The 26316-nt window shown below is 37.1% G+C and overlaps 1 protein-coding gene across 2 annotated transcripts in view; it reads right to left on the minus strand.

The window, feature by feature from the left end:
• Nucleotides 1-2696: 2696 nt before the first annotated feature.
• Nucleotides 2697-26316, minus strand: part of PRKAR2B (protein kinase cAMP-dependent type II regulatory subunit beta) — a 76960-nt gene continuing 53340 nt past the window's right edge. Inside the window, exons 3-11 of one of the 2 annotated variants that reach the window (XM_063155503.1) lie at nt 20521-20573; nt 19368-19451; nt 10829-10935; nt 9412-9565; nt 8128-8229; nt 7500-7574; nt 6679-6744; nt 6410-6548; nt 2697-4897 (exon numbers count right to left, since the gene is read on the minus strand). In XM_063155503.1, coding sequence (XP_063011573.1) covers nt 4764-4897; nt 6410-6548; nt 6679-6744; nt 7500-7574; nt 8128-8229; nt 9412-9565; nt 10829-10935; nt 19368-19451; nt 20521-20573 — 914 coding nt within the window. In that variant the 3' untranslated portion in view covers nt 2697-4763. The remainder of the gene's footprint in view (nt 4898-6409; nt 6549-6678; nt 6745-7499; nt 7575-8127; nt 8230-9411; nt 9566-10828; nt 10936-19367; nt 19452-20520; nt 20574-26316) is intronic. The other variant, XM_063155504.1, reaches the window with a different exon arrangement.

Consider the following 26316-nt stretch of genomic DNA (forward strand, 5'->3'; position numbering starts at 1 on the left):
GCAGCCAAAAACCAATGGTACAGTCTAGCTAAGGGTGCTCAAGGAGGCACACCACCTGACCCCACAAGGACAAAGCAACAAAGAGAAAAAGAATACAGAGCTTCTTGGTATGTTGGATGGATTTTTCTAGATAAGACATTTATCAGAACTGAGTTTCCAGCACCTTCAGAGATGTGAGAGAGCAGGTCCCAAAGGCTCACTCAGCTGCCAGGAAATAAGTCATCCACAGAGACCTGCACAGAGCATTATCCTCTCCCAAAACTTCACAGCTGCTCAGCTGAAATAACTCAATACCTTCACAGAAGACATGACAAAGTATTCATATCCTGAATTATGCTATTTTTAGATTGTCTTAATTTAATTTACCTCAGTAAGAAAAGGTTGAGTCAGCAGATACCATCACAATGACCTAGTAGTACCTAAGGGCAGAGTTTTTATATGGTCTTGATTGGGCAGCTTCATTATGTAATAGTTTGGTTTTCATCTTTTCCTTGTTCTGCCATACATACACAGGCCTCTACCAGTTCTCTGGAGGAACACAACCCTACCCATGGTATTCACTCAGCCATGGCAGTGCCAGAACTGCACTCCAGCTCGTTCTGATCTGCCATCAGAGAAGGGGCAGGGGTGGGACAATGAGGATGAGGAAGGGAGAGTGGCTGCTCAGCCAACCAGGCCACTGTGTCCCAGCACAGACCTAGCCAGTCACTCCTCACCTTATATCCCCCCACTGCCACTGGCTCTTCACCTGGCTGCCAGGAGAAAGACCTTTTCCAGGGAAAGAAATGGTGTGAAGGAAGAGACAATGGTAAAATCTAATTTTCCATGGACTTTTCATACCCTACCAAGATTATTCAGCTTCCTTTCAGTCCGTGAAGTGAGAGTGTTCAGCCTGCTAAGATCTTTCTGTGCCAAAAAGTAGATTAAGAACTTGGAAACAGCCTTGGTATATTTCCGAAGGAAATACAACTCTCAGAACAATTTGAAAATAATCCTAAATTTTGTAAGACAGTCAAGAGCACAGATCTGTACAGACTCAGCATACAAACAGGCAATTCCTCCCTGGAGTCGTAGTTGACAACTGCAGACACAGGAAAGCATCTTAGAAACAAAAACAAAACAAAGAAACAAACAAAAAAATACAGACCCTATAATCATCACAAGTATGACTGGACAAAAAGAGCTTTGAGCTAACATAAAAACTTTAGCAAGAACCTGTAAAAATGTCTATGCTGTGGCAAATTGACTTCCAGCAAGCAAATGTTATCAGATGCAGCAAACATCTGATAGAAGACTAAGAATTGTCAGGTCTGTGGAGGATGACCAGAAGATACTGATTTTGCACATCTGGTTACTCTTGATACAGAATAAACAATAATGTTTGTCAGGGCAAGTGTGCCATGGACTACAAAATGGTACAATCATGACAAAACTGTCACAGGGTCACCTTACAGAAAGCTTAAAGCACCAAACATTTCAAGCAACACAAAACCAAACCACCAAAACAAAAAAAACTCTAAACCCACCATTCCAGCAAGGAGCAGAATAGTCTTTACTGAATAGAAAAGACAACATGAGGGAAGAAAACGGAGTGACAGTGGTTTAGGCTGTAAATGGTTTCATAGCACTCTTCAGAGATTTCCCTCAAGACTTCCACAGTTGGTCACTTCTGGACCTTAAACAGGAAATCCAGAAGGGAATGATTTCAGAAATGTTTATTTCAGATGAATTTGAATTAAATCTCATGGAGCACAATGTCATTTGACATTTAGAAAGTGATGGCATCAGCAGTAGGATCAAGGAAATCTTGCTCACCTCTGGGTTTGTGTCTTGTGATCAACTTCAGGACTGCAATCAGATTGTTTTCCCCATGGTTAAGGCATTTATAAAAACCATTTGCTGTCATGTGGATTCTCTTCTGGTTAGTGAAACATATGAACCCATGAATGCCTCTTATACAGGATTTCTCACAGGATTTTCTCTCTTCACTAAGTGGGCAATATTTTCACCAAACTCAATAAAAATCTTAAAAAACAGAAGCATCAGGTAGCTTAAGCATGGACACAGTCTAATAAGGTAAACCTAACACAGCATTGTTTAAAATTATTAGAATTGTCTACTTTTTATTGAAAGGTCTGTAAAAAAATCAGTAACTTGATATGATTTCATTCTTAGGATTAACACTCACCACATTTCTGACATGAAGCCTGGCACATTTGAAGTGTACATATGAAGAGATCCAGGAGAAATCCCAAGTGCTGACAGATGAAGGATATAATGATTTGGATAAAACTTTAAAAGTGGTAACATTACTGTTGGTTAAGCCCCCCTGAATTTACCAACAAAGAAAATTCCAGAAATCATCCAGTGCCCAAGAGCAACACAATAAAACTGCTGCAACATGAAGCTGTATTTTGGGAATCAGAAAACCCAGAGTCTCTGATTATCCTAAATTTGTTACTCCATAGCTTTTTCCCAGCTATAAACTGCAAGCAAATCATCAAATAAAGTAATTATGACAATTACTGCATCAACATGTTGTCTAAGTAGACAGGGCATACACATAATGTCACTTATGAAAATCAGCATGAAAGTGTTAATAATTATGATTTTTTTTAATAAATGAGCATAAATAGGTCACTTGTAACTTTATGGTAATAGAATTAAAAGACAACAAGAATATCAACAAACATAGATTTTTATATATAAAAGTGTTGTTTATTGTAAGGAAACTTTAAATATAACCAACAATATTGAAAATATCATGACTGGCATTTATGGCCTTGATTGTAGTTTACTGCCATACAAGTAATTTTTAGCATTTTTCTTAGTCACATCAAGCCAGTGCAAAATATAGGTAGCTTTTAGAGATTAAGCATACAGAATGACAAGAGTGTAGATCTTGGTTACCTGATATTTCCTTCTAGTATAACAGGCTTCTCTTTTTCCCATAAATCAAAAGTACAAAGGCAAGTTATCATATGTGCAATTATTCATACCAGGTTTCTAAGTAAAAAAAAAAATTACATTTGTAAATTTTGTTCAGATTGTATTTTTTTAGAAATCTGATTTATAATTTATACCATACTATATGATATAAATTATATATTGTTATCATATTATATAATCATAATTTCATATACATTTATGATTATATTAATTGTCAGAACATATCACTAACTGTAGCATAATGATTACATCAACATACACAAATATGTGGCATTAGAAAAGTCATTATCTAAGAAGGAAAGATGGCATAATTCAGGTGTTTGAATCAGGGCAGAAGCAGCCTTCCTACCACTCTTGCAGTGTCATTTTGGCAGAGCTGCCCATCACCAGCACACACTGGCTGTCCATGAACACCAACAGACAGGTCAGTAAGCAGGACTGAAACTGGGCTGTGCCTGAAATTTCCAGTCACAGACCCTCGCAGGCAATGAGCCCTGTGCTCATGATTAAGATATTCTCTCTCCTCAGTCTCAGAAGGTATCCCATGCTAATATGGCTGAACACATTATTTCATGATGACCTGCAGGTTTTTGAAAGCAAGACATGTTAGCTTTAATAATGACACGTGTGTGCAAAGCTTTGGAAGTACTGATCTTTCAAATTAAAAATACTTTTGCACTTCCTGTTAAGGATTTTCAAGGACAAGCTTAGTTTAGCATGGCTTTTGATATCAATCACTTCAGTAATTGACTCTGACCTTTGATAGCTAAGATTAGACTGCAGGAAGAGAGATATACAGAGATCATTTCACTTGAAACAGATTTAACAATAAAAAAGGTGAGCTCTAAAAAAAATTAACTAGAGAACAAGCATAAATAGAGAAGACAAAATGCATAAATATAAAACAAGGGAGAAGGAAAACAATATAGGTTATGTATGATTAGGTAGAACATGACAATGACCCATGCCTTTGCTTTAAAAGCATTTAGGTTGTCAGCTGTCCTCACTCATGTACAGAATTCATATAACTAATAAAAAATGCAGTTTATTGCAAAAATATGCAAGTCCTCTAAATTGCATAAGATATTACAATGTCGTGCTGAAACATGACATATTAAACAAAGAGGACTTTAAAACAATTACAAAATGTTAAAAAACCAGATTTGGGTCATGAGCGTTACACAAAACGCATTGTCATGCTTTATCTTATGATTAACCTTGTGATTCACTACATCTGTGATAAATGCAACATAAAATCATGACAACTGTAATAGTCAAAAAGTAATATCTACTGTATATCTTCTGTAGTAATACATATAAACACTTTGTGTGCACTAATACTTTCAACATATCACATTCGAACTAACAGTCTTTCCAGAAAAGATGTAACCTTTTAGAAGAACAGAAGTTGTTTTAACAAGTTCATCACATGTGGGGTTTTTAAAAAAATCTATTCTTTAAGGAAATGCTGTGTTAAAGGACTTGATTTTCAAAGGTGCTGTGCTACCACAGGCTGTCCTTATATCAGATGGAACCATAAGTACTGAGCACTTTTAAAAATCAAGACCTCAATTTATTGAATTGCTGTTTTCTTTACTAGTATTTCCACTGTCATAATTAATAAAAAAAAACAACAAAACAAACAAAAACAAAAGAACCACCCAACCAAAAGCAAACCAAACCAAAAAACCCCAATCCCATTCTTAAAATCACAGAAAATGCTTGGCATCTATAGGAAGAGAGACAATTTTTCAGTGGACTAACCACTACTGTGCTATATTCTCATAACAGATCTTGTTGCTCCAATGTTTAGTTCATGCACTGGTGTCAGCAATGTCCATATTTGTTCCAAACAGAGCAACTAGCTGCTCTTCATAGTTTGCAATGTTTCTTTTCAGAATTTCCATACAAGGTCCCAAAAGCCTTTCGAATGCCTGAACATCCATAACTAAGATAAAAAGGGAGAGAAAGAGAAAGAATATTATGTGCTCATCAGTAACAGACACTCATGGTAATATATAATATTCCAGTATAACATTTAAAATCAAAACAGATAATACTGAGGCATATGCATTGTTCACACAGGAGGGAACTGCTTACCTTAGCAAAACCAAGATCAGCCAACACACTGCTGTCTTGAAACTTCAAAAATAAACTTGTTCTGTTCCTTAGTTTGAAAATATTTTCATATTAAGATATATACTACCTGAGAGCTTGTCTGAAGGGGCCTGGATTCCTCCACAAAATAAAGTTTTAAGACCCATAATATTTCAAAAAGCCACAACATTAAGTGTTGTTGTTGGCGGTATCTGGGCTCTAACAGTCTATTTCCTTGCTCTTTTTACTTGCTTCCACCCAAAGTGGAAATGGTAATGAATACTTATTTTCACTTTCCTGCAAATGTGCAAAAAGTTGAAGACTGTAATTCACACACAACCTCAGTGCACAGCCAACCAGAATATTTTCTTTATCTGATCACATAACGTGATCCTCTACAGTTCCAGCCAATAGGCCAGGGAGGAAACTTCATATACTTTCAACCTGCTGGCCAGTAATCTCTTGTCTCCTGAGAAATGTTCAAGATCTCTGCTGTTTGGGAAGTGCCAGTGCTTTGTTATTCAGCCATAATGGATAATAACACTCTTCCTGACCACTGCCTGTTATTCTTTCCCATATATCATATTTTTGATCTCTATTGCCTGATGATCTCTGTGTGTTTCGAATTAGGAATTTTAAAAATTAGAGAAACTTTTTTGGTTATTGGCTCGGTTATCAAATCATTATGCAGGAATGCCAAATCTATCTTTGCAATTTGCAGTTTTCCTATAGTTAGGAGCTTAACATCAGAGTCACAATAGAAACAAACAAATAGATTAAATATCATTTTATATTAGATATTTGCAGTTTTCTGATAGTTAGGAGCTTAACATCAGACCATGAAAAGCAATGCATGTGAAGGGTTGTCTATGAGCACAACTCCTACAGTCTTCACTCTTCCTCTGCCTGAGACTACAGTGTGATGGGATGACTACATTAACAGCTAGTGAAGACAAAAGAATTTTTTAAGAGCTTAAGTCATGGGGATAAAAAGGCCCATGATTTTTAACGGAATTATTTCTTAGATGAGTCAGTCTACTGAGAAAAGAAACGCCTCACCTTTCTGCAGAGTATTAGACATTTATCTGATGTCTATAAGTAGTTTGCAGCAATATTTTGTACTGTCCTAAAAGAATTTTTACTTCCATACAGTTAGAGAAATATTGGATAAATTGTGGTAATAGTATTTATCAATTGTAAGTGATTTTTGCAGATAAATAATGCAAATAGTAATGGACAATAATAGGTGATTACTGAAACAGCCTTAAATCTTATATTCTGGGGAAAGACAGAGTGACAATAGAAACAACCAAATAGATTAAATATCATTTTATATTAGATATAAAATGGTATTGACTAATACCTAAACATTTGACAGTGCCAAGAGCAAAGGCAGAAGCAGCTCGGGGTTTGTTAGTTACAAGAGCAAGTTCTCCAAAATACTGTCCTCTTGAGCATCGAGCTATTTCTACTGCTCCATTCTCTTCTAGATCTTGCTTACCCTGAAATATCATGGAAAGAAAGAGAGAGAAAAAAGAGTATTAGAGAAGAGATTTGCCAAACTCAGGATTACATAAGCAAAGTTAGTGACAATGGTAAAAAAAAAAAGGTTTTTGTTTTAGGGATGTTTACCTTCCTTGCCATTATAATCCTTACTTCTCCAGATTCCACAATAAAGAAAGAATCAGCCAAGTCACCCTGCACAAGATAAAAAGAAAGTGAATAAAAAAAGTGTAAAATTTCCCTTTTAGTTTCATGGCAAGATTAAAATATTTGCAACCAGGGCCTTGAAGCTCCTCTTTTTGATACCTGTGGCAAAAGAAACCACTTTTAATTTGAAAACCATACTCTGGACACATAACAATCAAAACATCTATACAGAAGCAACAGCAAGGCCTTTTCATGAAAAGACATAGCTGACTGTGCCTCACACAAAATGCAGAGAAAACCAATGTTGTGGAAGACTTTTAGGATCCTTACTACCATTTATCCACTTCTGTGTTCCTCCCAAATTATTTCTCTTAGCAAGTTGCAGGATAAAAAGCCTCCAGGGGCTATGTGATATTCACTAATTATCATGGGGCAAGACAATCACAGTTGCCTATCCTGAAGAGTTTAACTTTTGCCTTCTTGAAAAGTTGACCATATTTTAACAAGACCAAAGTGAGTCTTTAGTGCTCCTCCTTGGAAGCACACTTGTCAAGTTTGAATTTCTAAAAATGTACTAAAAATGTTGACTCTTTTATTTATACCAACAAAGAGGGTTGTTCTTGAAAATATCATAAGTGAAAAGTGAGCTTTTGAAACCAAATAACCACCTCTTACATTTAAGATCCATTGGTTTTGTTTATGTGAAAAAGAAAAATAGGGTTTAAAAGTATGCATTGTCTATAAATAACATGATTACTGTTATCTATTATGAAAGAAAAACTAAAACTAGGAAGAAACTGTACCTGAGCAATGATTTGTTCTCCATCTTTGTACACTTTGGTACCAATCACATCAACCACTTTTAAACGCTCAGATACCTTCATTTAAAAAAAAAGAAAATGTAAGAAATATTTGGTTAACATTATGATAGCATATATTTAGAAAACCCTTTCATATTTCTGTGAATCTTTGCACAGAATAGTGTATCTTTATTTTCCTGTTTTGATTGCCATTAAAAAACCCCTGCTGAATAGTGTTCCAGAGGGTATATTACATTATGATAAACTTCCATTTTTGTTAGAAGCCTTCAAAAATTATGTTCAGAAAAGCATGCATGTAAAAATATATGTAAAAATATAGCTGATAAATAAAAATACTTTTAAATTCCCCAAGTCATTGTTTAATTTTGTTGGCTAATATCTAGTAAAACTAAGCTTTGGGAAACTGAAAGATAAGTTGCATTTTAAAACACAATATGAACAATAATAATTCATTCTAAATTGAAATAAATTTAAAATGTAGTATTTCTCTGAAACAAAAGTATACAAACTTCTATTGTGGAGACACTTTGCCAAATTTAAAGTCTTCAAGAGCAGAATCTTATCAGGTACATCTGATACAGCTATTAAAATAATGCAATAGAAATCTTACTTCTAAAGATTTAAGGAATGGCAATGACTCAATAAAACTTTCATACATTCTTCTCTTTTTGGCATTATTTTTTACAATGATTCTCCGGAATGTTACCCTATCCTGTAACAACAAAGAGAAAAAGAGAGTTAATTAAAATACGTGCTAGAAAATACGTGCTAGAAAATACATGCTAGAAAATACTTTATATCTGGCTGTATATGACCAAATGACCCAGTTTTAGGCACTCAGTGTAGCTGGCTGCTCTCTCCCTGCTGCCAGTTGGGAAAGATTCCTCTAGAGGTCAATCAGGAGCTCCTAAATTAACCTGAGAATGAAAATCCCTGCACGGTACATACTCAGCTCAGAGTCTGCAGCAGTGAACACTGAGTGGCTAATTCAGGATATTTAAGAAATCCTCAGTATTGAAATGTTTAATTTACAAAGTTTATTCATTACCCTGAGATCCCATACAAATTGATATGTACTCAAAGAGGTTTTAGGGTTTTGTAAAAAGCAAAATACATGAGTCTGGGTCTTAGGTCACAGTCCACTTTTGCTGTTTCAGCAGACCAGGCTCGCTGCTGCCCTGAACAGCCAACTGGACATTCCTTAAGATTTGGCCATGAAAGTGAACCAGACAGATGGAAAAACTACACTTAAGGTGTTTTCTTCTCTAGACTTTGTGTGGCTCTGCCCTGGTGACCAGCAGAGGGAAAATGCACTGCAAGCCTTCACTGCCACAGGGGCACTCATGGCCAACACAACCCAATTTCATTTAAAGCCATTCTTACAGTGTCCTAAACAACACCAGAAGTCACATGGATGGAGCTGGTGAATAACCACATTTCATTTCAGTCCTGGGATCAGTCATTAGATCAATATGTACATCTTGAAGATGATGGCCATCTCAGCTTACTTTTAGGGTAAACTCAATTACTCTTGTCAAAAATCCAGGTAGTATAAGACTAGTAAATAACCTCATATTGGAATTTTACTCTGGGAACAAAGGCATTCCAATCAAGGCATGGGGGAAAAATTAATATGTAATCATCAGTGGTTTTCAATTTGGGAAATTGCAATTAAAATAAAAGAAAACCATTTTTAAAAAAAACCAATGTTTTATTAAACCTCAGATTTTCATCTGTGGATTCTGGAAAATGATAGCATCATGTTGGGATTTCTAGAATTTAACTTTCTGAAATTATAAGGTGTTTTTTTTTTTAATGCTGCTACAGCATGCCGGTAAAATCTATACAAAATACATATTTTTTAAAAATAGCTTAAAAGAAGTACTCTACTTACCAAACCCCAGATGGAACCAGGAGAGGTAGCTATAATTGTAGCTGCTCTGGGTGTATTGTACATTAAGGCCAACTCACCAAAACATCCTCGGTTATCATAGGTGCCAACACACCTCCCAACACCATCACATTTTACATAAATATCATATGTACCTCTGTTAATAAAATATAAAAGCACAGTGAGTAGAAACCAACCCTGGCCTTTGCTAAGCAGCCTCTCACTATATTTTTTATACCATGAATTCCAAAGATAAAGCATTTGAAATACGTATTTGCTTGCTTAAATGGTGTTAATCACCTTGTAAAGACATCTCAATGGCTTCTATAAATAACAAAAGTGGTCTCTCTTTAAAGGGAAGCATAGGGTTATTAGTTTTTACATTAACTCAGCTTAAAATAGAATGGATGTACAGTGATCTATGTATTACCAGAGCTTATTAAAAATTAAAATCTTACTTAGAATCTGTTTCTTAATTTCATTTTAACCACACTAGATACAAATGTCAAGTCTTTGCAAAAATTGCTATGATAGGAGCACTGAAATAATGATACAAGTTATTTATTGTTTTAAATATTTAAAAGTAGTAATTTCTAATGAAACAACTGAGATGCAGGAAACAGAAGGAACGTATCTGAAAAGCAATGTAAAATAATGAAATAAATATATGCATTTTTCTAATATATTGTGCATTTCTTCTCTCCATCATTAATTTAATAACTTTTTTTTTATTTTTTTGCTTTGGAAATGCAGTAAAATCTGATATCTTGTAAAACACAAATTTGCCAAGCCCATTGATGCTGAGCCATCATTTTCCTCTGTGCTGAATATTTTTATGGTGTGCATTGATAAATCATGTGAATGTAAAGCAAAAATTTGTGCAGTTATTTCATTGATAAGGGACACAGAGGTAATACCTACACCTAAAAACCACAAGGCTGACAGAATATTGTATATCCCTGCAGCCTTTTGGACAAGAGATGACAAACTGTAACCTCACAAGGCTGAAAAATATTGTCTTTCCAGCACAGAATCTGGGCACACTTTTATTGTAGTCTATTTAATATTTCAGTTAGAAGGGACCTAAAACAATTGTTTTGTTCACCAACCTGACCACTTCAGGGCTGCTCAAAAGTGAAAGAATTTTCGTAATAGAATGGTCCCAATGCCCCTTAAACACTTTGGACATCAACCTCCAGGAAGCCTCTTCCAGTGCTTGACCACTCAGGTAAAGAAAAGGTTCCTAATGTCAAACCTGAGCCTCTCCTGGCACAGCTTTGAACCATTCCCATGAGTCCTGTCACTGAACACCGAGAGAAAAGCTGGAATGTCAGTGTTAAATACAAGTTCACAGAATACAGACTGTTCTCAATGGACTTTTGCAAAGTACTTTGTGCTATAATAAGACACAGCAATTCACCTGTCAATGACGTAGAAGTTGTCACCATCATCCCCTTGATCAATTACGTGTTCCCCTCCTTCAACCATCTTTTCAAACATTGCATCTAACACCTGAGACATCTGTTCCTGTTTAAAATAACACAAAGACAAGAAATTATCATCTGCTCCTACAATTTTACTCTTTGAATTAACTAACTGGCCAGCTTCCCAATATGCAGATAAAAGATGTTAATGGTGGAAAATATTCGTGCTACAGAAATGGGTGGATCAATAAGAGAAAGACAGTTCTATTTAGTATTCAGTGTTAGCTTTTCCAGTGTTCAGAGCACAGCCTCCCACTTGTCACTGCAAGTGATAAAAGAGATCTCCTTTGCAATATAAATTGCTCATGACCATCCAAAACTAGAATTTCACCCTTCCCAACTGAGCAATGTTATAGCCTTGCAAAAAAACTCCTGTATTCATTATTCTAAATCATGCCCTTACCTGATTTTGTCCTTAGAACTTCCTTAGAGAATTTAGTTTCAAAATGATTGTGAAGTATTTTGAACATCTATGTTATACAATGCCTGCAAAATGTTGGGCCAGATGTAGCCATAAAGGTTTTTAGTGCTTTGGCTGAGTAAGTAAATGCTGGATTCTTTGGAAAGCAGGAATTTACACTACAAAACCACTTTGTTGACAGAGAAATGCTAACAGACTAACAAAATGTGATCATTTTAATTACGACTGTATAATAACAAAAATACCCCACCCATTAATTACTTAATTTGTCTTATTTGATGTAAATTTGACTATTCACAACTAAAAAACCCACAGCTCATTGTGGATTAAGAATCCTAAGAAGTTAACTTAAAATTTTAAATTTTATTTTTGGTTTATCCTGCAATATGCCTAAAAGTCTATACTCTACTTCTTGAAACTTATTAAGCATGTATCATACTGGAACAAGCAGATCTAGTGAAAATCGTGCTAAAAAAAGCCTCTGGATATGCATTTTGCAATGGTTCCATTCACAGCATTTCCAGCCACTGAAAGATGGATGGCATTTGCCTTTCCAAAGAGCACCAAAGTCAGTCCTTCAGAGTCCTCCTGCAGCCCATGGACAGAGATAACCATGCAAGATAGCTCAGAATCATTCTCTAGAGATTTCCCTTTCTTTGCTCTGATGACGGAGAGATCCGCTGTAACTCCCAGTTACACACTGCTTTTAGACAGATAAATTAGTTGCAATGAATTCCATCCTTATGCTGCTGAATTTTTTACTTACTGAAAGCTTTTAAAAATACCAGCAGTACCATGTTATCCAAGCCTTTTTGAAAAATAGAAGCTAAATACAAGTTTTCCTTCACAGAGTTGGCTGTGTGTGGGCACGAAGAACAACAGAATGGCAGTATCCATCCTTAGATCATGGTAAAGCACAGGGAGAGATCCTGCAGCCCTCCTAGGCCAGCAAAGAATCATTTGATTGTGCCTCTGCTTAGAACCTTTGTTAGTACAGACAGGTATGTGTTTGAAAACAGATGGATCATTTCAGATATCAGTGAATGTGTTATAGCTCATTTCAGAGAAAGAAAAGTGTGAGTGGGTGCCATTGGAAGAGACTGAAAATTATGTACAGGAGTTGCCTTTTAAAAACTTCCATGCTTGAATGAATAGGTAATATTACTTCATTCTTTTCAGTCCTCTCTGTGTAAACAAAAAGAAATTCCTACAGAATCTGCAAAACTGACCTAACATCAGCTAAAACTGACCTAACAAGCAGCACCTTCCCTTCCTCTGGCTTTGCATCTGAATTGGCAAAGTGGCTCCCCAGCCAACAGTCCTGGTCTGCCTTTTGAGAACAAGTGAGAACACACAGAATGCTCCCCACTGCGTGGGAGCTGGAGGCCATGTCATCATCTAGGTGCATGCAAGAAAAATGTATTATGTGTGCATCAAACCCCAGAACTTAAAGTACTTTCAAGATTTGTTGGGAAAAAAGATTAAACCAAAAAGATATATCTTCTGTAATGGAGGAGTCATACATATCATTAAAATCTTTATTCAGTGAGTTTCACCTTGGATTTCTGGTTAAAAAATTTTCAGATTATAACCATGAATGAAGCTCACCAAACCACAACTTTTCCAGTATGCAAATCTAGTTTTTTAATGCAACAGAGTAGAATTCACAAATCCAATTCCCTTTTAAAAATGTTTCAAATACTTTAAGATATTTAATACATCTGAGAGCAGTCTATTAATTGCTGAAGCATTGCACATTTATTTTAATTTCCTAAATAAACTGCAACTAACTTAAAGACAAGTGGTCCTTTTTCAAAAATTTTCCACTTTAAATTAAGACAAAGTGGATTGCAATAACCAAACCAGGAACATGGTTTTTGCTTTTACCATGAGAATTACATAACTTGCTTGACCAGTTTGCTCTGTGTGAATCCTCTGAAATCTCTGCCAGACTGAGGCTCAATTTACTGGCATCCTCTGTTGTTATTTTGAAAAGATAAAGATAAGTAATTTTAGAATTAAAAAGCAGATCTGTTTCATAAACAGAATTAATTCTATATTTTGTAAAGTGGTGCAGTCTAAATGCTCTTCTTCCTTAAAGCAGTTCTGCCTTCAAAAATACATGTAAAATGGACTCAGGATGAAGGGGGTTTTTGTGACTGGCCTGTAGTTCCCTGGCTCATATGACTTCTAAAAACATTAGAATATTATCATGTGAACAAAGCAAATTCACAGTTTTTCTGTGGTCCCTGAGTTCATAAAATGATCCCCAGCTGAAATGGCATCCTGCTGCCCACCTTGTCCTCACTTTGTGCAATTTGAAATATCAACAATTTAATATTCAATATGATATTAACTCATCAATGACAAACCCAGAAAAGGAAGGGGGCTGTGTGTGGGGAGGGGGAGAGAGGTAGAAAATGTCAGCAAAACACAGGCAAGGAAGCCATGGGAAGAAAAGGACTTCTTAAATCAACAACTCTGAACCTTGTAGAGGAAGATAAATTACAGAATACATGTCTACACCTCTCCACATTTGTTTTTCAAAACAAAACCATGCCCATATACTCCAGGGGAACTCTGACAAAAATGTTACCGGCAATATTGATCCAGTTCAAAATATTTAATTCCCTTGTGTTATATCCACTTGTAAACTAATGAAAAGGCATTCATTTCTTCACAATCAAAGACTCTAATCTGTATTTCAATGTACAATCAATATTTTTAAGCAATAGTTTTTCCTTGAGAATACACCTTAACCTTCATCCACACAGTTACATGCTAAATTAGTACTCTGCCTCTCAAATATCATGCACGTGCCCACCAGTCAGGCTCAGTAAAACATTTCATCCTTTGTAACTACCCCAAGTGCCACATCTGCACATCTTTTCAATACCTCCAGGGATGGTGACCCAAACATTTTCCTGAGCAGCCTCTTCCAATGCTTGACAGCACTTTCAGTGAAGAAATTTTTCCTAATATCCAATCTGAACCTCCCTTAGGTCAATTTGCCTTAGGTCAATTTGAGGCCATTTCCTCTGGTCCTGCTACCTGGGGGAAGAGACCAACACCCACGTGCTCCAAGCCTCCTGTCAGGCAGTGCAAGAGTGACAACAAGGTCCCCCCAGAGCCCCCTTTTCTCCAGTCTGAACACCCCCAGCTCCCTCAGCTGCTCCTCACAGGAACTGTGCTCCAGACCCTGCCCCAGCTCCACTGCCCTTCTCTGCAAGGGCACCTCAGTGTCACCACCTGTGTGTCTTCTATGAGTATTAATATGTTCAAGCATTCTGGGCTCAGTTACATATATTATACACACAGTTGATATACCTATAAATGTGTATATGTGTGTATGTGTTTGTATAGACACACACACACACACACACACACATACATGTATGTATGTATGTATGTATGAGGGAGAGGGAAATGTATATTTCCATTAATTGCTCCAAAATCTGTAGTTTCAATTCGTCCCCAAAATTCTTAAGAACCTGACAGCAGCATGAGAATCTTCTGTTAGTGGTTTCAAGGAATGATTTGACCTTAAGCATAAGGTTCCACTATTCATAAAACAGTTACATTATGTTCTCTTTCATCTTCCTTCAAGTTAATAAATTCTAAGTGATTAATCAATATTTGTGCTGTCTTACACTAATTCTCCAGGTACATAAGTGGCAATATGCCCAGAAATTGCTTTTGCATATTTGTGAACAGTATGTATAATTTATTACTTTTTAGAAAAGGGTCAAGACCTATTTTATATATTCTGTACAAGCATTAGCAGGGCAAAGCTCTCCAATATGAAACTTCTCTGAAAGAGAATAGATGCTCTAACACTGCTTGTGAATTTTTGGCAAAGAAAGGATTCAGACTGTAAGTGCAAGGACACAGCTCAGCTTTGATGGTATCAGCCCCTTGAGCCAGCCTCTTGCTCTGATAAAAGGTTCATCAGGTTTTTAACTGCTGCCCTGTAGGCTGTAATTTCCAAACCAAATAGCCTGTTGTTAATCAGCCCAGCACATTTTCCTTGTAAAAGACAAAACCAAAAGAACAACTCTGAATTGTATTGTAAAAAATGTAGAAGGCTTCCTTGGCCAGTAGATGAGCTGCTGCTGCTGCTATTCTTCCTGGTGATAAAACAGTTGTTAGGGTGAACAGAGAGAAATTTCAGTGACAGCAGCTCCAGGCTTGCTCTCTGTAAGGGCTGAAGACATTTGGTCATCATCTTGTTCTCTCCTTGCTGGGTTACACAAAGTGAAAGTGGAAGGGAAAGAGCAGCTTCAGAGCCACTGTGGCAACCTGCAGCACCTGGAGCGCCACGGAGGGAGCGGGCAGAGTAACCAGCCTGGCACACCATGGCAATCCTGGGAGCAAACAGCATTATCATGGTGTCTGGCAACAGGGAGGCAGGCAACTGAGCAGGACAATAAACAACACTCTAAGAGGAAGAGGTTTTGCTGGGAAGATGAACAGGAAGAGTTACTTTAGAAGAGGAATGAGAAAATCTAATATAGCAAAGGAAAAAGAAAACAAACATCTGAATAGACTTGTCTCCTGATTCTTTCCTGATCTGGTCCTCTAAAAAGTAACCAAGTACCTCTGCAAAAGCTCCTTCCCTGATCTTGTTGCAAAAGCATGTTTCAATTCATATTCTTCTCTTGAAGTGATTTTTCCAAAACTGTAACACACTATGAAAAACTGATACTGAGTGACAGCAACTGATGGCAAATGATTAAGCCCTCAGAAAGGCAAAAAATTGCTACAAGATCAATTCTTTGAAAGTACTTTTTATTTAAGGGAGTTAACTAAGGAACACATTGCTGAACTCACATTCACTGGCCATTCACATCCTCATCCATGTACAAAATTAAAGAAAGTTTCCATAAAATTCGAGTAACTTCACAGAATTTAGACTCTAAGAGTTGGCCTTTAAAACATAGGAATGTTGCTCAGGGAAATGTATGAGAACTGGTGTTTCTTTACATTATTATATTTTTAATCACAGACAATATGTGAAATATTGATACATATATACATATATGTGTGTGCAAATTTACCTATCTGTTATTCAAAAACTACTATAGTTAAACGAGGGCTCAAGACAGTGTTGTGTATGTATAGCAAGTCCTAAAGTTGTCTCAAAGGCTGAAGGTTCTCCTCTCTCATTTAGCCCTACATTAAATTGGTTCTGCTGGGTTTTTATTTTATGTGATGGCTTTTGTAATTTCAAATGGCCTCTATAATTAACACGCTGAGCAGAGAACTTTAAGTCACTCCCAACTACTGCAACTTCTCCTTTGGCTTTAGTGATAGCCTTATCTTATCTTTCCATTCCAATTAAAATACAGTGTGTGAAGGTGGGTAAAGTGTTAAGAAAAGGGGCCTTCACTGAGCATCATGTACTGAATGCAATTCTGATCACATTGTAAGACATTGTGTGACATGTTACTGTGTGACAAGACATGTTGTTCTGTATTTGAAAATGGTATTTGACACCCTCTAAAAGGCCATCAGGGAAAAGCCATTAAGCCTTTTACATCTGTTCCCCTCTAAGTGACCTCTGAAATAGTGACTTTCGTACATGAAACACAGCAGAAAGAAGCTGAAGTTCAATACAGGGGAAAAAACAACCAAAACCCACAACAGTGGTAGCAGGAGATGCTATCAATACAAAGCTTAACTTTTGTTCCAGAGACTTGAGCTTTAGCAGCAGAAGATATTATCTCTCTTCAAGATGAATGAGGTTTTTGCTAATACACCACTCTGTAAACTGCAGCATCTCTCATGGAGATGCAGAGGTGAGGAAGAGCTGGCACAGGAATATTTAATTACTGCAGCTACAGTGGCAGAGCCCTTGAGTCGCTGCTCAGAAGCAGAACAAGAAGGAGGAGTGGGAGAAGTTCCCCAGGGACTACAGATCCTGGCTCCAAAAAGGAACAAGCCAGACTTAAGAAGGCTACATTTTAATATCTTTGCTCCCTTCAGAGCTCAGTAGTTTTCCAGCATTTTTATGAGTAAAATTATTTTAATGGAAAACTCTTTTACAGAAATTATCTTATTCAGCTTTCCAGAATGCTGCCTTAAAGGATTTCAAGCAGGAGGAAGTGTTCTTAATCCACAGGACAATCTGAGCAAAAGGAGGTGAACAAGACTTGGGAGATCCCTCGAGCACATATCAAGGCTTTGGATCGCACACCTCAAAGGGAGAACTCAGATGAGAAGCCTTCTGCTAAACACCTGGAACAGACTGTGGGAACTATTAGCTAATACAAGGAACTGATTCAAAAGAAGAATTTTAAAAAATAGTTCAAAACATCAGTATCAAGACAGCAAGCACAGTCCTGAGAAGAGCTTCATAAACAGAGGAAATAATCCCTCAGTATTCCTTGGAAGAATTAATCCTTGGGAAAAGTCCATCAGGTGCCCACACTGGAGCAGTTTAGTGCTCTATGTCTACACAACATTACAATGTAGCCCACAGAGCAGGGGGCTGACGACCATTGAGACAGAAGCTCTAGCTCCTGCTGTAATGCAAAGCAGATCCCATCCAGAGGGTTGATGCTGTAAGCACTGTTAACACCACAGCAGGTTCTAGGAGCACACAATAATCCATTGTGTTGCAGGGCTCGTAAGAGAGAGAAATGCTCAGAGCTTAACCAAGAGGGCTCTGCCAAAATGCCACTGGCAGGCTAATGTAATGATGGTCCAGCCAAATGGAAGCCAGGACACACCAACAATAAGGAAAATATATAATAAAGCAGTTTCATGTCCAGATGCCCACAAATGACTTTGATTCCCTGAAGCTATTAAGAATAACTGAGGAGCAGAAGGGAAGATGAGTGCATGGCTTTAGCTTGAACAAGTACAGTGGAACAGCTGATTAACCACCTGTTAACCAGACAGCAAGAGGGAGTGAAGAAACCTTCTGTGCCAGGATCCCACTGTCCCAAGAATGCACATGAATGAGCACCCATGTGGAGACCTGATGCCCTTCCATAACAGTAACTCCAGGCTTCTGCTGAGCTGGGGCTTTGTGGTCACTGCTCCTCAGGGCCTCTAGGGGAACAGAACCCAGGTTCAGGGTTCAGCCTTTGTGCAGACAGAAGCAGGAGCTGGAAGCCTGCAGCACAAATTAATGTGCATTTTCTGTAATAGCACCTCACTTCCAAACAGAGCTGCAGGCTGGTCCTTCCATTAGCTCCCTCTTGAATCAAATTTTAAACTTTCTCTTCTCATACTTAAAAATCTACATAATTGTTTCTCTTTCCCCCATGCTCCCTCCCTTGACAGCACTGAAACAAATCTCTTGAGAAAGCATTTGGGATGCTGTGAGTCATCCTAACCTCAGTATGCAAGTTTTGATTGATATACTCACCTTTTCCCTAAAACAATCCTGTGTGCTTCTTTGGTAGCATTATCACCTTTGTCTGATCCAGATCATTCATTCAGTACATTTAGGCTTTCTTAAAAGCTCATGGTTGTTTTTACACAAAACAGAAAGAAATTATTTGCGTGGAAGAAAATTACCTGAAGCTTTTTTATGGTATCTACATTATGCAAAATAATAATGTAAACACATCACTGCTACCTTTCTCTTTCCCTCTATTTCATAATTCACTTGTTCAATTACATCCATAGCTAAACTGAAGGCTTTGGGGGTAATTTTCTGTTTTGATGGAGCACTCAGCACCTTTTGATGCTAAAAAGTAACTAACAGAAAAAAACTTACACATTCCAGTTAACTGATGTGTTTACAGACATCAGTGTACAGGAAGATTTAAAATAAGAGAATACAATAATTAACATGATTAATGTATCCATTTTAATGAATGAACTTATTCATATTTCAATATTATCACTTGTGGAGGTAAACAAAAGTCTCTATATGTGATGTATCAGTTCTAAAAAATGGCATTTCTGGAATTTATTAAATGGTCAAGAAAGCATACTGAAGAGGTTACAGAAGTCAAATCTGTACATTTCTGTTCCAAAGCTCAAAAGAAACAATTCTTAGCAGCACTGCTAAATGATGTTCATTACCAAGAATTTCTTACCGGGTCCAGGTTCTTAAAAAGAAGGATGTCCTTGCACGCCTCCTGCAGCCTGTTCCTCTGATCATCTGTTTTGGGGTGAATAATCTGAGCAATAGAACACAAAAGCTCTTAGAGTGATTATCATACAGCAGCACTAGCTGAAGGACTGAGCTAATTCAACTAAGCATTTTACACAATAATTTGGCCATGATTCATGACTCTCTCGTTTCAAAACCTTCAGGATTTGAATAAACACTCAATGATAAAATGGAATCACCCTAGAATCAGTAAATGAAACACTGCTATATTTAAGCTCACAAGATCTTTACACCTGTGGAATCCAGTTCATTTCTGCAAGCCATTCTGGACACCTTTACCTACACTATTGCTACCAATCTCCAATCGTATTTGGGGCATGCATGTTTTATAAAAAACACCACTGTTACATTCAGCCATTTGCCACGACTACTTCCCAAAGAATATTGTGTGAAATAGTATCTCTGTTAAATTTATATCACAAGTTTCACAGAGTAAACAACAGATTTGACACTATCTGAGTGAGCCAGAAATTTACTAAATTACCAGTGTCTGGGTTATCTGAGTGTCAATCAAGGTGTTGAACTCATAATCTTCCCAAGATATGCTATGTATAGCTGTAATACCATAGGGTAACCTTTTGGACAGTGTTACAAGCCTGAAAATTAGGCAGAATACAAACAATTAAAATTCTCTTGAAACTCATGCTATTTCATCTTAAAAGCTAAGTAGTGACAGAAATAAAAGAAATAAATACAGTTCATTATTTGTCACATTGTACCTTGAAAAATCTTGGCAATTTTACAGTGCCTTTTGAAAAAGGAAACTACTGCAAGATTATGAGGACACCAAATAAGAGTTTTTAGAAGCAGGTGCTCACTGGGTAAATATAATTGCACAAAAATGTTTCCTTAACCATGTACCACAGGTTTGGTAATTAAGAATAATATATCAAGTCCTACATGGGTGACTATTACAGAGAATTTTTAAATGTTCCTTTAACACAAACTCCCAAAAGGTTACTAAAGTATATTATAATAACAAAGTTTTTGGAAAGAAATTGTAAAGCTGTTACATTTTTCCTCCTAAATTTAATGCCTGAGAATTGAAAAAGTATTTGACTCTAAGCACGAAGTACCCTAGATTCTGCGTCGTCCTCTTCCTCGTCAGGATTGTAAGCTTCTGCACACACTGAAATAAAAGAAAAAGCATAATCTTAATTCCAATTACAGCAGTGTTTCACAAGGTTTACAGAACAGAGAATGCATTGTGTGGCACAGCAATAATACACAGTAATGTAAAACTGCTGAGAGGGTCCAGAGCAACTCAACTCCAAACTGCAGATGAAACAAAGCTGATGCACTTTTGTGTCATTTTTGGATATGCTTGCCCTGTTTTGAAAGACTGCTAATGTACTCACCAATTTCTCACCTAACTTGTTCTAAGTATCTCACCTAATGGTCAGGAATGTTTTTTCAATGTCTAAATTAATTCTTTCTCTTGTAATTTAAACTGTCTATAAAGGATGCAGAGATTAGATCTTTCCCTACATCTGTGTAGGTTTGAGGTGGTTTAGGGTGTGTTTCTTTGGATGGTTGGTTGGTTGGCTCAAGGTGCTTTGCTGGGGTTTTTCACATACTTGAAAACTTTTTGTTCCTACCTACCCTTTACTTCCTAAGATGTTTTTTCATTTTTTTTCCTTTCAAGTCCTGTTTTTTAGCTTTCTAACCATCTTTATTGCCAACCCCTGAAATCCCTCTAATTAGCTATATCCTTATTGAAATGTGCTGCTCAAACTGGTCCCAGTATTTGAACCAAGCAGAGCACTGAGTACATCAGATGAATTACTCCTTAAATTTTACAGGCTACATGTCTTTCTCATCCATCCATGCCTTCTTCAATACCTTGGCTATTTCTATGTGTGTAATATTTATGACATATATAATTTTCAAAACCTACTGCTTAACCATCTGTCCTATGCCTGTCTATGGCTATTCTGCCCAAGTATAACACCATACCCTTAGACCTGCTAAATACTCCTTTATTTTCAAAGCCATTTCAAGATCATTTTCAATTCTAATCCTGTTCTCTGGCATCCTTCCAACTCATTCTCAGCTTTGTGACAACTGCAAATTTAATAAGCATATTGTCTAAAACATAATCCAGATTACTGCTGAAAAAACATATTAGTTTCTAAAATAAACTCTTGTGGAATACATGAGTGAAACAGAAGTAGCTGCTTGGGGTTTACCTTATCCACACAGCTGTGCAACTCTATCTCATGCAACTTACATATAAATACTGCTTGATGTTCCCTAGCTTATTTATAGGGGACTCTTGTAAGACAGTATTCAGAATTTCATTTCTTAAAATGAAAATGTAGGGCATCTGCTCCTTTTCTTTTATCCACAAATTTTAATCTCTTGTTACAGGGTACTAGATAGTTCCAACAAATCCATGCTGATTGCTGTTTGTTACTTCCCTCCAGGTATTTACAAAATGAATACTTGTCTGTAATTTTTCTAGGAACAAAAATGATCTGCACATCTGTGACAGGACTCTTCCATCCACAGCTCCTGCCTCCTTTTAAGGATGTGTTTTTCTATTTTTCACACTCATTTTTCCTCTTCAGATTCTCAATGGTAACTGCTAACGGGGCTGAGACTAATTTAGAAAATTCTTCCAGTTTCCAAGTATAGCAAATCTGAGGCACAGCTAACCTGGGAACACCTAACACATTAAGTACTCTCTGATTTGTCCTTTCTCTGTTCTAGGCTCTTTTCCATATACTCAAAATAACACTGGTGAAGACCAATGTGCTTCTGTTAATCAGTAGAGCAACACTTTCCTCGAACATGCTCCTACTAAAAATATAATTCCAGAACTATTTCTGTTACTCCTCATGTACTTATTGTACACAATCTTTCCTTGTACACATTTTTTTGGTCTTAGCTTCTTTTATGTGTTTTGGTTTGTTTTTTTCCTCTGCATCTTTTGTATTTGTTATTCTTTTGTATTTGTTCTAAATAATCCAAACTAGTTTCAATTTTGTACATTGTTCCTTCTTGTGTTTGACATAAATGAGCTTCTAATATCTCAGACAGATTTATTTTACTATGCTTTTTGTCCTTTTCCTGTGCTGTCTCAATTTTCATTTTTTTCTCTCTATAATTTTTCTTTGGGGAACAAACAATTCTTTAACTTTTTTTCTTGAGACTCTTTACAAAGAGGTTTTGCCCACTGTCCTCTCATAGTCCCTCAAAACCTGTTGTTCTAATTCTTTTACCTCTTTCACTTCCTGAAATGTGAGAGTCAATTGCAGGGTAATTCTCACTCAACCTGCCTTTTCTCTCCCAATTCTTCAACAGTTCCTCCCTTACAGCTGGTATGAAATATAATAGCTCCCCTTTAGATCACTTTTCCCACTGACTCAAAATTTGGTCCTAAGTGCATGGCAAAGCACATTGGTATTCTCCTTCATTGGCTTCCAGCAGGTGACTGTTTATTAAAATCACTCATTTTCACCATCACCTGTACCCTGACAATAAAAATCCCCACCTACCTGAGCTGTTTGGTGGTCTGTGCAATGCCTGCATAACAGTGGAGCCCATGAGCTTTTTCCTACTATTATTATTACTATTATTATTATTACTCATAGAGCATCTGTATGTCCAACTCCCTCTACAGCTGGGTCACAGCACAAATATCTGGACCAAATATACAACAGCCTCTTCCTCCTCTCTGCCCTCCCACCCTGTCTTTGCTAGGCCAGTTCAGTCACAGTATTGCTCATGGATTAACATTGGTATCCTCTTGTTTATTCCCCATACTCCCTATGTTATTATACAAACAACTCATGAACCAGTAACCAGGTAGACCCATCAACCTCCTCATTACCACATCCAGTTTAAAAGATTTCATGGTAAAGTACATCATTGCATATATTAAGCAAAGTCTTGGTCCCCCCTGTATGAGGCACTCAACTAAAATCTCAATTTTATAAAACTTGGCATCTTCAAAAGCCAAAAGAAATTTGACACAAGTTCCTCTGGAACTGAGTGAGATTCCTGTCCAGCTTACTGGAAACTGGATTTGGTCCCAAATAATTACAAATGCCCACAAAAGGAAGTCTGCAATCTCTTGAACAACTATAATAATTTATTTCTACATAAACAAAATGTTCCTAAAGACTGCTTAATGGTACTACAGTTACTACAATCTTGTCAGAAATAAACTTCAGGGGATTTTATTAAAGAGCAACAATAATAACATGCCAAGCAAGCACCATATAACCCATCACAATGTAAATGACTATTTTGTTTCAGTTGTGCCCTAGTGCACGTATGTGTAGATGGGAGCCCACAATCTGTGTTACAGTGCAGTGTGCTGCTGGGAGCACGGAGTGAGCTTCAGCCTGAGCTACAGGCACCTCCTGTCCTTACCTCTATGTGAAAAGAGTTAAATCAAATCAGGAATTTCATTTAATAGCTTTGATACTGCTATGCCAGAACTGACAGGTCTCAGAGGGCCCAGCTGAACATTTAAGTCTTCCAAAACACACAAAAGAAATTGATTTTTTTCTCATCCATGCCCATCCTGAATCACCTTATGTCCCTTTCGTGTAGCAGGATCAGTCCAGAAAGAGAGTATGTTCCTGAGGTATTTATTCAGGGTCAGCCTGTGTCTCTGCACAACTCTTCTCTGCTAGAAACGCATTTCAGTCAGTCCCAGTAGCTACCATCAGCAGGTTCCTTCATTAAATATTTCTTGTTTATCAGTGGTCAAGGGTACAATGTTTAAGAACTGCAGTTTCTCTTGACTAGTGCCCATAGGCCCAAATTCTGTATGGATTTATTCTTATCATCTATGATAAGAAACTTACTTTTTCTGGTTACAAATCTGTAGTTATTTTGCCTTCATTTGGGTCACAAAGAAAATACCAATGCTGTGAATCTGCTGTTTTAAATATAAAATTTCCTTTCCTTTATTTCTTATTTCAGTTGCACATTTATTTCCAAGTGCATACCACTAGATGTCTCATGGAAAAACTCGATACATTTTATTTTGCTTCTTAAAATACCATTTCTGACATTACTATGGTTCACTGAATTTTATTACATGAACACTGGGGTTTGGCACACGAGAACATCATCCAGAACTGAGATGCTTTTTACACAGCCATGCACCACCTGCACAAATCATCTGGATTCCAGTCACAGCCAATGGAGAGAAACAGGCACTTCTACAAAGTGATTATTCTGACCTGCATTACCTGCCCAGACTAAAATGGGGTTAATTAAAAAGATGGTTTATTGGTTGAGGCAATTCCTATCCCTTTTGAGATGAGTCCTAGTAGTCACAACAAGCTGCAAGACTGGTTTCCCCCACTTCTCCATTTAGTATGTGTTTCCTGGAAATCAAAGGAATTCCTCCTCTGATGATGATGACAGGCTGCTCATGCAATAATAGCACGATGCCTTCTGCATTATTTCATGTATTCCAAGGAGACAGTCTGCGGCCCCCATCTCTTTTGCCTGAGGCACCATGGCCATGACTAATGACTGGCACCACAGACATTAATTATTCTGAATGACTGCACGCTCCTGGTGGCTGAAATACTCCCAGTGTTCAATATTTTATTTTTATACCTCTCTAGCTCATTCCACATCCCAGCAGTACTCAGTCCATGATCCTTTACCATGCTCAGATGCTCTGCCATGTTTTGCTATGTGCCACTGCTGAATGCAATATTCACATCATTGCTCAAAAAGCAATCCTACTGCTATTCTTAGGGACATATTTCAACCCACACATAATTGTGGCATTAAAAAATAGTGGTACAAACACGGTACATACTTCTCCACTGGTTGCCAAGCTCAGCTAAGTGAAATTAATTTTTTGTTTCAGCTTTTCCAGCAAATGGTTATGTTTCACATATAGTTCCCCAAGATGGACACAAAACCAACAAATTCAAATACATCAAGACAAATTATTTGTAAGAAAAATGAACTGCCAAAAGTCAGTGTATTATGAGAATACACATGCACTGAAATATGTGCACTACTCTAGATGGATTGCTTTGTCAGCAAGACAGAGGTAAACTTTGATAATTTCTAACTCATCACTCCAAGTAAAGTCTATGTTCTAGTTTTCACCTGGTAAATATGCTCTACATTCAAAATCAGCAGTACAGTCACTCCAGCCATAAATGAATTCTAAAATGAAAATTAACATACAGTTGGCAATTTTAGGATCAGAAAACATGTTAGTCATGCTCTCTTGCTCCCTTGATGCAACAGGAAATGAAGCTATCAATAAAGAAATCAGTGAAAATTAATATATAATCACTGAATAATGTATTTTACTCAAAACATGGCAGGGAAACCAATCATTATATGTGTATTTTTTCCTAACTATAGAACTCTCAAGCCATAAATTGTATTAGAAAGAATTTTTGGAGAGAAGAAGAGCTGTGAAAATATTTTTTCATCACATTAAAATCAAGACTTCAGTTTTGCCAGCACGACTATCAGGCTGGAGCATGGAAGCAGATCATCTCCAGCTGCTGTGGCTACAGCATGTCATACATCCCCATAAACATTCCTGTCTATGGCAGCTATGCCCACTCCCTCATACAGTAAAAACATCACTTCCCCTGATTAACTGTATGGAAATTTCTAGGGTGACTTACCGACAGTGTGAGATTTTTCCTGTTTTGTCAGGATTTACTTCTCTTGCATGAGAAATACGGTACACAGACACTCCTTGCAGAGCAGGTGGCAGTTCCAAACTAGACAAACACTACTGGACCTCCAAATTTTCTGACATGGAAGTCTATTTTCTGACATCTCACCAGTTCCTACCACTAGAAGAATTACAAAGACAGCCCTGCACCCCAGAACTCCAATTCCATAAGTAGTTTTTTTTTCAAACA

Source organism: Melospiza melodia, chromosome 4 (assembly GCF_035770615.1).
Source record: "Melospiza melodia melodia isolate bMelMel2 chromosome 4, bMelMel2.pri, whole genome shotgun sequence".
In the NCBI taxonomy this organism is placed as follows: Eukaryota; Metazoa; Chordata; class Aves; order Passeriformes; family Passerellidae; genus Melospiza; species Melospiza melodia.